At 38.4% G+C, this 12,513-nt stretch overlaps 1 protein-coding gene across 1 annotated transcript in view; it reads left to right on the top strand.

The window, feature by feature from the left end:
• Positions 1-12,513, top strand: part of LOC126252782 (glutamine-dependent NAD(+) synthetase) — a 223,538-nt gene that overhangs the window by 96,812 nt on the left and 114,213 nt on the right. The window contains exons 9-10 of the mRNA XM_049953713.1: positions 3,678-3,793; positions 10,278-10,446. Of these exons, the coding sequence (XP_049809670.1) occupies positions 3,678-3,793; positions 10,278-10,446 (285 nt within the window). The remainder of the gene's footprint in view (positions 1-3,677; positions 3,794-10,277; positions 10,447-12,513) is intronic.

The following is a 12,513-nucleotide window of genomic DNA, read 5'->3' as shown; positions in this document are numbered from 1 at the left end:
TTATATCCTCCTTTCAAGACATTGTCCATTCCGTTCAACTGCTCTTCCAAGTCCTTTGCTGTCTCTGACAGAATTACAATGTCATCGGCGAACCTCAAAGTTTTTACTTCTTCTCCATGAATTTTAATACCTACTCCGAACTTTTCTTTTGTTTCCTTTACTGCTTGCTCAATATACAGATTGAATAACATCGGGGAGAGGCTACAACCCTGTCTCACTCCTTTCCCAACCACTGCTTCCCTTTCATGCCCCTCGACTCTTATAACTGCCATCTGGTTTCTGTACAAATTGTAAATAGCCTTTCGCTCCCTGTATTTTACCCCTGCCACCTTCAGAATTTGAAAGAGAGTATTCCAGTCAACATTGTCAAAAGCTTTCTCTAAGTCTACAAATGCTAGAAACGTAGGTTTGCCTTTTCTTAATCTTTCTTCCAAGATAAGTCGTAAGGTCAGTATTGCCTCACGTGTTCCAACATTTCTACGGAATCCAAACTGATCTTCCCCGAGGTCGGCTTCTACCAGTTTTTCCATTCGTCTGTAAAGAATTCGCGTAAGTATTTTGCAGCTGTGACTTATTAAACTGATAGTTCGGTAATTTTCACATCTGTCAACACCTGCTTTCTTTGGGATTGGAATTATTATATTCTTCTTGAAGTCTGAGGGTATTTCACCTGTCTCATACATCGTGCTCACTAGATGGTACAGTTTTGTCATGACTGGCTCTCCCGAGGCCATCAGTAGTTCTAGTGGAATGTTGTCTACTCCCGGGGCCTTGTTTCGACTCAGGTCTTTCAGTGCTCTGTCAAACTCTTCACGCAGTATCTTATCTCCCATTTCGTCTTCATCTACATCCTCTTCCATTTCCATAATATTGTCCTCGAGTACATCTCCCTTGTATAGACCCTCTATATACTCCTTCCACCTTTCTGCCTTCCCTTCTTTGCTTAGAACTGGGTTTCCATCTGAGCTCTTGATATTCATACAAGTGGTTCTCTTCTCTCCAAAGGTCTCTTTAATTTTCCTGTAGGCAGTATCTATCTTACCCCTAGTGAGACAAGCCTCTACATCCTTACATTTGTCCTCTAGCCATCCCTGCTTAGCCATTTTGCACTTCCTGTCGATTTCATTTTTGAGACGTTTGTATTCCTTTTTGCCTGCTTCATTTACTGCATTTTTATATTTTCTCCTTTCATCAATTAAATTCAATATTTCTTCTGTTACCCAAGGATTTCTATTAGCCCTCGTCTTTTTACCTACTTGATCGTCTGCTGCCTTCACCACTTCATCCCTCAGAGCTACCCATTCTTCTTCTACTGTATTTCTTTCCCCCATTCCTGTCAATTGTCCCCTTATGCTCTCCCTGAAACTCTCTACAACCTCTGGTTCTTTCAGTTTATCCAAGTCCCATCTCCTTAAATTCCCACCTTTTTGCAGTTTCTTCAGTTTCAATCTGCAGTTCATAACCAATAGATTGTGGTCAGAATCCACATCTGCCCCAGGAAATGTCTTACAATTTAAAACCTGGTTCCTAAATCTCTGTCTTACCATTATATAATCTATCTGAAACCTGTCAGTATCTCCTGGCTTCTTCCATGTATACAGCCTCCTTTCATGATTCTTGAACCAAGTGTTAGCTATGATTAAGTTATGCTCTGTGCAAAATTCTACAAGGCGGCTTCCTCTTTCATTCCTTCCCCCCAATCCATATTCACCTACTATGTTTCCTTCTCTCCCTTTTCCTACTGACGAATTCCAGTCACCCATGACTATTAAATTTTCGTCTCCCTTCACTACCTGAATAATTTCTTTTATCTCGTCATACATTTCATCTATTTCTTCATCATCTGCAGAGCTAGTTGGCATATAAACTTGTACTACTGTAGTAGGCATGGGCTTTGTGTCTATCTTGGCCACAATAATGCGTTCACTATGCTGTTTGTAGTAGCTAACCCGCACTCCTATTTTTTTATTCATTATTAAACCTACTCCTGCATTACCCCTATTTGATTTTGTATTTATAACCCTGTAATCACCTGACCAAAAGTCTTGTTCCTCCTGCCACCGAACTTCACTAATTCCCACTATATCTAACTTTAACCTATCCATTTCCCTTTTCAAATTTTCTAACCTACCTGCCCGATTAAGTGATCTGACATTCCACGCTCCGATCCGTAGAACGCCAGTTTTCTTTCTCCTGATAACGACGTCCTCTTGAGTAGTCCCCGCCCGGAGATCCGAATGGGGGACTATTTTACCTCCGGAATATTTTACCCAAGAGGACGCCATCATCATTTAATCATACAGTAGAGCTGCATGTCCTCGGGAAAAATTACGGCTGTAGTTTCCCCTTGCTTTCAGCCGTTCGCAGTACCAGCACAGCAAGGCCGTTTTGGTTAATGTTACAAGGCCAGATCAGTCAATCATCCAGACTGTTGCCCCTGCAACTACTGAAAAGGCTGCTGCCCCTCTTCAGGAACCACATGTTTGTCTGGCCTCTCAACAGATACCCCTCCGTTGTGGTTGCACCTACGGTACGGCCATCTGTATCGCTGAGGCACGCAAGCCTCCCCACCAACGGCAAGGTCCATGGTTCATGGGGGGGATCCACATGTGTATGAGCAGTAAATCCATGTGTGTTCTACCAGTAGTAAACTGTATGCTTATCCAGATGTTTGCAAACCCACAGTCTATCAGTACACTGCAATGCTAATGGACTCGCACCACGCCAAGTCCACCAGTCAGTTGCCAATGGCCACATGTAGTTGTACTAGTGAGAGCTGTGGTTGGGCTGGTCCTTACAACCAGTCTGGCGAACTGATTAGCCTATGAAGGGGGTCTGAAATATGTAGTGTAGTATGGTAGATTGGGCCTGTTGTGTTACTGCTTTGTCTTCCAGAGCCCCATTACCTACATTTTGTTGAAAACTAGTTTCCTTTTATTGGAAGAGGTTCCTATGGCTACATGCAGGGTACATTTTCCAGCATGAAGGGACCACTGCAAATTCTAGTGACACATAATCTAAACCTAAGATCTCCTAGAATATGGATCAGTAGAAATGCTTACATTTCTTGGCTGCCCAGGTCATGTGACCTTACTAGAAAGCATTTTGCCTTTAGTGATTGTTGTAAGGTAAAGTCTGCAAAGTAAAAATTAACACATGAAATGAATTGATTGTTCAGATTATGAATAGTGCTGCCCTCATAAAAGAATAACAAGACAACCTCAGACGATCTACAAAACTTGGAGCTGGAATTTATGAAAATCAGTGTTGAACTTAATCACTCACCTGTGCTACACATTCTATGACTATTTTGTTTGGTTCATATTGTATTTCTGTAACAAATAAAAATTGAACACATTACATCGAATGTTTTATTTGAATTGGTCTGCATAACCCTCTCCTAAAATGTTAACTGTTTCTCCTGAAACAGCCCGGACATTGTAATCAAAGAATGCCCATTTGACATTAGGGGAAATATTTGGGGAAAAATTTTAGCAGAAAAATTAACACAGATAGAAACATCAAAAACTGAGATGTTTAAATATAGGGCACATTGTGGAATGATAAGGTGAAAGGAGAAATAAGTGCAGATTATTGTTTCTGCCTTACTTTTCATTATAGATTTACCTTTATGTATTGTTGTATTTCTGTTTTAATTTTAATTTTTTCTCATTTAGGAGGTCCGGCCAAGGTGGCTTCTTCCTGCCTCTTAGTGGTGGCGTTGATTCTTCCAGCTGTGCCTGCATTGTTTACTCAATGTGTACACAGGTAGTTTCGGCTGTACAAAAAGGAGGCAAGTCTCAGATATACTAAGTTAAAAAAAAAAAACAACAACTTGGATGCACTTACGGGATGGTAGATACCAGTTGTAAATGTGTATCAGTAAATATGCAGTGTTTACCTAGAGAAAAATCTTGAAAAACGTAAGGGAACTACTTTTTTACTGTTGGTAGCACAGTGTTTTTTCTGCTGTCCAAGAGGCATTCCATAACACAGAGATATATTGGTTGTTGGTACTAATAACAGTAATATACAGTGTCATTGATAGTCAGCCCCTGTGCCACTTGGAGTGCCAAATTAGTGATGCTAATTAAGGTAATACGGGTAGTTTAAAAATTTCTTTAGCAGAGCATCTCTGACGCAGATGCATTGTTGCCTCAAAAAGTGAACTGTAAATTCAGCTTCATGTTTTGTGAAAATTGTAGCATCAAAGGTTATTGACTTGTGATATTGATAAGTTTCATGTTATTCTTCAGTCAAAACACTGGATTCATTCAGCTCTCCATGCCAATCCGTCCTGTGCAGGTATCTTCATCTTCATATAACTGCTGGAACCTGCTCAGTTAGTATGCGTGGTATTTTTAGGCTGCTTAAATGTATTTCAAAATATCCTCTCACAAAAATTTGGTTGTTTCTGTATGTAAAATGTTGTGAATACCTCTCCTCCCACTTACAGCACTGAGTATTATTTACCTGAACATTGTCCGCCCCTGGTAGCTGAGTGGTCAGTGCGACGGAATGTCATACCTAACGGCCTGGGTTCGATTCCCAGCTGGGTCAGAGGTTTTCTCCACTCAGGGATTGGGTGTTGTGTTGTCCTTACCATCATTTCATCCGCATCGACATGCAAGTTGCCGAAGTGGCGTCAACTCGAAAGACTTGCACCAGGCGAACAGTCTACCTGACGGGCAGCCCTAGCCACATGGCATTTCCATTTTTTTACCTGAACATCAGTTGATGTTACATATCATCAGAGTTTGGCAAAAATATGAAGTTGCCCTTACTTTCATTCTATTTTTCATACTATTACAATTTTGGAATCTTGATATGTGAATTTGATTGTATTTTTAAAATGTAATGGTCTGCAGTTCTAATATATTGTACAGCATTTTCCCATAAATTATAGTGGAAATTTTGGGTAATAAAGAAGTAGTAAATGAGTGTGTCTGTTGAATTATGTTTATTTCTCACTCAGTTGCATAATGAAGTGTTGTATGTGCGGTGCCTACTCAGTCTGAATCTAGTTATTGTTTGTCACCAGCACTAAGAGATTCGTTTGATACAATTCTTAATTACTGTCAGTCGCCATGCAATACTTTCTGGTCCTCGTATGTCCCTCTTGGGTCTTCGTTCTTTATTTGTTCTCCTTCCAGGACAGCAAATGTCATACACTTCATGGAGTCTCTCTTGTCCAAGTTTAACATTTAGCCATCCATGTCTACATGCTATGCTTACCATTACCTTAATTTTATTTTTGTTTCGTTGCATATTATAGCTGTCAGATAGCACAGGTTCCTTGACTGTAAAGTAGCATGTCTTCCATTTTAGTGACCACTGCTGTGTCACAAGCAAACTGTATCATGACGACCTTTTATCATGATGACCTTTTATTGATGACAAATAACTTCCACAGTGAGATAGTCCTGTACTTAACCTCATTCAGAATGGTTACTCTGATAAGCAGACTTGCCATACCTTGGATTGTGGACAGTCACCAGAAACACATGAAAATGCATCTGAAACAGTTGCTTTCCTCCCTCGTGCTGGGAATCTCTCTTCCAAAATTTGGAGGATTTAAAAAAAAATTGATATCAAGACTTTGTTCTGTCCACCAGACAGAACTAGAACACTTTGTATCAATGTTAAGGATAATATGGGGCCAAGGAAGACCAGGCGTATAAGATTCTCTTTTTCTGTAGCAAAGTATACATAGGCCAAACAATTTGTACAGTCCAGGATAGGCATACAGATAATTATCACCACATCAGACACCAACAACCAGAAAAATCCACCTTGGTCGAGCATGGTTTGCAGAGGGCTATTGGTGAAACATGAGGAGATGTAGATAGTTGCTGACACATCTCAGTATTGGGACAATTCCCTTAAGAAGGCGTTAGGGATTAAAGTATTAGTTAACACATTAACTTATTTATTGGGTTTCCTTGAAGCAAGACATGGAGCTCTGTTTTAACATGTATTGCCTCTCGGCTACTATAACATGGGTGGCAGTGGATTTAGTGGTAATTGTCCTGCAATATATCCCTTCTCCCAGTATTCCACACCAGTTGTGCTGTATTTGCACTTGGCTAAGGAGAATAGTGGATGGTTTCTGGTACAGTAGGGTTCTGTGGCCTTGGAGGGATTAACAGCTGTAACACCTCAACAGTTCTTCTCAGCATCTGAAGATGACAGTGAAAATGCTGAAACATATCAATTCAATTGGAGGACCCAGTTGCGAACCTCACAAACATATCATATATTACTATGCAGGTAAACCTAAGCAGGTTCGTCAAGATATGATGATAATTATACGAGGGTCACTCCAAAGGAAATGCACACTATTTTTGTAAAAATACAGTTTTCATTCTGCACGTGTGAAAGTTTTACAGTATGTAGATACATCCTTCCCGCTTGTTTTCAAACTTAGTTCAACCTGTTCCCGTGAGTGGCGCTGTCACAGCATGTCTTCAAGATGGCTGCTACACTTGACGTTCGTCAGAAGCAACGTGCTGTCATAGAATTCCTGTGCTGTGAAAACGAGACAGTGGGAAACACCCACAAGAGGTTGAAAAAGGTGTATGGAGATGCTGCTGTCGATCGCAGTACAGTTAATCGATGTGCAAGCAGGTTACGTGATGAAAGCGGGCACGGCAATATTGAGGATTGTCCTCACAGTGGCAGGCCTTGTACTGCACACACTCCAGACAATGTGCAGAGTGTTAACAAATTGGTCACTGCTGACAGACGCATCACAGTGAATGAATTGTCACGCTACATTGGGATAGGGGAAGGAAGTGTTTGCAGAATACTGAAAGTGTTGGTGTTAAAAAAGGTTTGTGCAATGTGGGTTCCCAGGATGTTGACAGTGGCTCACAAAGAAACAAGAAAAACGGTATGCAGCGAACTTTTGGAACAGTACGAGAATGGTGGAGATGAATTTCTTGGGAGAATTGTGACAGGTAATGAAACATGACTCCATCATTTTTCACCTGGTACGAAGAGGCAATCAATGGATTGGCATTATGCAAATTCACCCAAGAAAAAAAATTCAAAACCATACCTTCTGCTGGAAAAGTTATGGCTACGGTGTTTTTCGATTCCGAAGGACTCTTACTTGTGGACATCATGCCACCATAAATTCTGATGCATATCTGATGACAGTGAAGAAACTTCAAGCTCGACTGAGTCGTGTTTGACCACATCGACAAAAGCAGGATGTTTTGCTGTTGTACGACAACGCACGGCCACATGTCAGTCAAAAAACCATGGAAACGATCACAAAACTGTAATGGAAAACACTGAAACACCCACCTTACAGTCCTGACCTAGGTCCATGTAACTATAATCTCTTTGGGAAACTGAAAGACACTCTTCGTGGAACAAGGTTTGAAGATGATGACTCCCTTGTGCACGCTGCCAAACAGTGGCTCCAACAGGTTGGTCCGGAATTTTACCGTGTGGGTATACAGGCACTGGTTCCAAGATAGCATAAGACAGTTGAGAGGGATGGAAATTATGTGGAGAAATGAAAATATTGTTCCTAAAGGTTGTATCTACACACTGTAAAACTTTCAAACGTATAGAATAAAAGATGGATTTAAAAAAAATTTGTGTGCATTTCTTTTGGAGTGGTCCTCGTAGTTGTATTCTTTTGCTCAAAACGGAATATAGACCATTTTACAAACCTTAACACAATATTTGCTGTTACTTTTGGTGAGAAAAGAAGGCTTTTTGAAAAGCTGACCCACTTCAGAAGTGTAAAGCTAGTTCTTTCATTGTTAGCAGTTACATTTAATTCGTAAGTACAGATTTCAGTATAATGAAATTCTGTTTATCAAGAATTTCTTTTCTTGTCTTGACATCTGCTTGAGAAAAAGGGGAAACCTGAATTCTACATTTTGTTTGGTGCACTGAGTATGTTACGTCTCTGCGCATTATTGTATTTTGGTTTCTGAACCACCTCCTTCTCTATTTGTGGTATTTTCTATGCAAACTTCTTTCTGTTATGTGTCTGTCTGCCTCATCCTCTCTTCCCCATATTCCTTGCAGTATTCTAACAGTTTCTTGATGTATCTCTTTAGTTTGTATGTCCTTCTCTAGTCTCATTGGTGTCTCATCATTTTAAATTCAAGTTTCTGTCTTCCCTTGATGTCATGTTCTTCTTTTGTAGTAAATATATCTCAAATTTCCTGCTTTTACTTTGATTTGAAGTTTTTTTCGCTGTATTACTAACACTTGTGTAAGTACAGAACTGAACTGAAAATATTACTTTCTGTTTTGTCATACCTCCATCCAGTTTGCTATGTGTCAGTGAGTGTAGTAGATTGTCCAACTTCTGATCATAATCTATTCTAATGAAATTGTTATTGTAATGGTAACAGAATAGAACAACACTAAAAATTATTGCTGCATAGATGTTAGTATTATGCCAAGCTTGTTTTCAGTCATATAAACTGAATTTAAGGGTAACAGTGGCTAATACTCTACATCTGTATCTAAATTACCGTCAAAGACAGCACCATTTAGATATTGATATAATAGCTACAGTCACTTGTTCACTATGTCTGTCTGTTTCTAGATTTTCAAAGAAACTGAAAGATGATTAAATTAATGACATACTTCCCATGGTTTCGAATCTCAATTTATGTATAAACAGTAATGCTGTAGAGTGATGTTACATTGAGAATTAAGCAACCGTAGGTAAAAAGTTCAAAGAAGTAATGGAAAATGTGCAGAGAATATGCAAGTTTATCCCAAAAGTTTTGAGACTGTTTTGGAATTGTGATTGTGTATCACATTATGTCAGTCTGCTGTAAATAATTTCTTGAATTCATCATTAAAAGTGTATGTTGATTTCTGTAATTGCTCTTAATTTGCATTATTATAATGTGGAATATTTTATTAATCTGATGTTTATTTCCTCTTGTGTCCCTTCCGTGCCATGAGCTTGTGCTTTCTGGGTAGGAGAATTATTAGATTACTCCCCTTCATTATGGAATATCAGAACATGGTGCGAATGAATGAATCCGACTTGTTTGACAATGTTGAAATCATATCACAATTCAGTTGCGCTGTAAAATAGCCCGTAAAAAGGAGTTCTTGAACAATGGTTGCTAATGTTGAATGGTACGGGAAGACATTGGTTGGAAGACAAGCAGTACCTTACAGGCAGATTACAAATAAGTTGAGCATCAAGTAATGTACATGGTGTCAGGAGATACGGTCGGTTTTCAATGCTAGGACATGAACAGTCACTCAAAGCAAAAAAGGCTGGTAAACATGAGCTCTAAAGTGCACACCGTAAGTGTGAATATTTGTTCATCTTCACTAATGTGAAACACATCTTTGCTACTGAAAAAGTTCTCATAGCTCTTAAGGTATGCATTTGAGAGTCCATGTTTAATAGACTTTAGCATCAAATGATCGTTCCTCTCATATCACTGAATGGTGACCATTCCTCTCGTGGACACTCTGTATAGTGATAGGTTACCTTACTTTCCATTGTCTGATAACATTATTATTATTATTAATTTAACTGAATCATTTTCATTGTAAATTCTAATTGCAGGCTTGTGGTTTGGAATCAGTAATGGTTGCAACTGTGTTTGCAGAAGACAAGTGGATTAAAATTAAATTGTGTAATTGAGATGATAGATTTCAAACATTCATAACCATTGTTTTCACAATGGAGCACTGAGTAGATGGGTTTTAAAACTGAATCTCTAAGTGACAGTGATGTTAAAGATGAAAGTTATGTCAATTTGAATGAGATTTTAGAAAATTAATTAAATATGTTCTTGACTAACAAAACAACCTTGCATGTGTTCAGCATAATTTACAAATACCATACCGAATGTGAATTAAATGACCAAATACGAATATAATTCAAATTTCTCCTCACTTGAGAAGCTGTTATATTTGAATTTTCATCTTCTTTCAATTAATTCATTTGTTATTTACATTGCTGCAATATTGAAAAAAAGACAGAGGACTCTATATTTCAATTAATCAATCTGGAGAAGCAGTTTCTCTCTCCGTATCTAGATATTAAAAAGATTCAATAGCTTTGGAAAACACAACTTGACAAAAAACAGTAGTATCTACTTTATGTGGTTATTTTTTATAAATGTTGTTTTTGCATTGACAGAATTGCAGTGTCATATACTAATTAACATGTTTATTTTTGAGGAGTAAATATGTTTTAATTTGTTCTTTCGCAGCTATTTGAGCTCTTACTCTTTAATTATTATTTATTGTAAGCTATTTGGCATCTTCAGATCCACAGGTGCTTGCCGATGTTCGCAAAATTGTTTGTGATCCAGAATACACTCCATCTGATCCAAAAGAGCTCTGTAACAGGTTGCTTGTGACATGCTACATGGGAAGTGAAAATTCTTCTTCACAAACAAAAAGTCGTGCCAATACACTTGCTCAGCAGATTGGCAGGTGAGTCACTAAATGACTGTAAGGACAGTCGGGAACTATCTGTGATTTTGGTTTTGTTAGAGTAATGTATGGTTTGGCCACAGTAGTTGGCGTTTGAGTGTCTTTGTGTGTGAATGTGTGTACTTTCTACTAGAAAAATGGCGAGAACTCGAAAGCTAGTGAACACAGTTTTCTGTCACGCGTGTGTGTGCCCCCTTGCAGCAGTCTACTGTAGATTAGTGATACCTTTCCCTTATTTTACAGATTGTGTAGTAGTGTAAGACTGTAACTACTGAAGCTTTAGAGGTCAGTCAGTGAACATCAGTTTTGCGGGTGTAGGACTGAATGATGTAATAATCACTGATTGGGTAAAACAATTGTATTGGCCATGGTTGCAGTGGCTGCAGGGGAGAAACAGATTCTCTTTTAATAGATTCTGAGGAAGGCCACTTCAACCATACGCAAAAGATTGGTTTTATCCAGCTCTTGACCATTATTTTGTAAAATGATGGGAACCTTTGCTTTAAATGTTTGTTTACATGACATTTTAAAGTAGTTATATTATGTGTGTTTTATAAATGTCAGTAATTTGAGACACCATGTCGTCATAAAATCTTTTGGTTTCAATGTGCGGCAGCATGATGCTGCGTTCCACCTACCGAAAATATTCACTCACGTTTTGGTGATCTTCTACATTCACACCTTTCTTGTCAAAAAACAAATGTTTCTCAACTGGATGAACTGTAGACTAATGAGTTGCACTTCATGAAAAGGGAAAAGAAAACGAGAACAGAGTGCAACATTTTGGCTTTTGCTTTTCTACCTACAGTTTAAGCTCCTGTACAATCCATGATTGAGCAGACACTACATTTGATGCCACTTACAACCTTTACATCTGACCAGAATTATTCTTTTTTTTTTTTTTTAATAAAATTCTGCTATGGTAGTCATTGAAGGACTTGGGCATTGCCCTTCTGACAGCCAAATGATTTTCATGAAACATATTTCTATGCTTTATCTTACATATATTGCTCAGTAATAAATTTTGCTTTAGAAGTTTGTTTGCAAAGAGACTAAACCATTGAAGGTTCCTTTTATCCATTAACTGTTGTATTAAGTTCATAACTATTTAATGATTGTTCAACTATTGTTCTAATTGTATCCATCTAGGTTGAAAAATCCATTTTTACACACTATATTTCAAAAACTGACTCTCCCCTCTTCGCAACATCTTGTGAGTGATAGTCTCTCCTACAGTCACTAACTGTGTACCAATCAGACTGTGAGGTGTTGTTGGTGTCATAATACTATTTATATCCCCATGTTTGGTTGCAAAAGATTTAAAAGCACTTTCAAGCATGGTTTTTAATTTTTTTTTCATTCCCAAAATATAATTGTGCTGTGCCCTGCTGGAACATGTAGTGTAAATTAACAGTATTTTCAGCGTTTTATTCTAGCTTTCTTTCGTGCCCATATCGCTTTAATTTTTTTCAGAATGGACTCCCCCTCCCCCCTGCTCTTCAGACCAAGCTGTTCCAATCTTCTTGGGTCCTTCTGGCAGGCCAACTATCCGGTCAAGAATTTTCCACATAAAAATTATTCTGTCTGGTATATCAAACTGTGTTAGTCCTGCTTCCTTCAGGTCTTCTTTCACTCCACTGATTCATTTTATTATTTCAATTTTAAATTCATAACATTCTTCAAAGAATTCAATGACACATCTATTGAGTTGGTGCATAAGTTCGTAGCATTTTTCCATAAATTTAATAAACACAATACATACACATAAGAGACTTTAATCACCAATAGTATATTCTCCTTCAGTAATTACAACGGTCTGCCAATGCATTTCAATTCCACGACTGTAGAAATCTCGTGGTTTTGAGGCAAAGAACTCATTGAGCCATGTTCAGAGTGCATTTTCATCTGGAAAGGAAGTTCCTTGAAAGTTGCTCAATAGAGAATGGAAAATGTGAAAATCTGAGGGGATCGGCTGAATAAGATAGGTGCGAAATGACGTCCCATCCCAACTGCTGCATAGAGTTCTTTGTCAATCCAGCAGAATGTGGGTGGATGTTATCATGGAGT

The sequence above is a fragment of the Schistocerca nitens genome, chromosome 4, assembly GCF_023898315.1.
Source record: "Schistocerca nitens isolate TAMUIC-IGC-003100 chromosome 4, iqSchNite1.1, whole genome shotgun sequence".
NCBI classification, from domain to species: domain Eukaryota; kingdom Metazoa; phylum Arthropoda; class Insecta; order Orthoptera; family Acrididae; genus Schistocerca; species Schistocerca nitens.
Note: the sequence above shows the minus strand (reverse complement) of the source record. Positions and strands in the feature narration are given on the sequence as shown.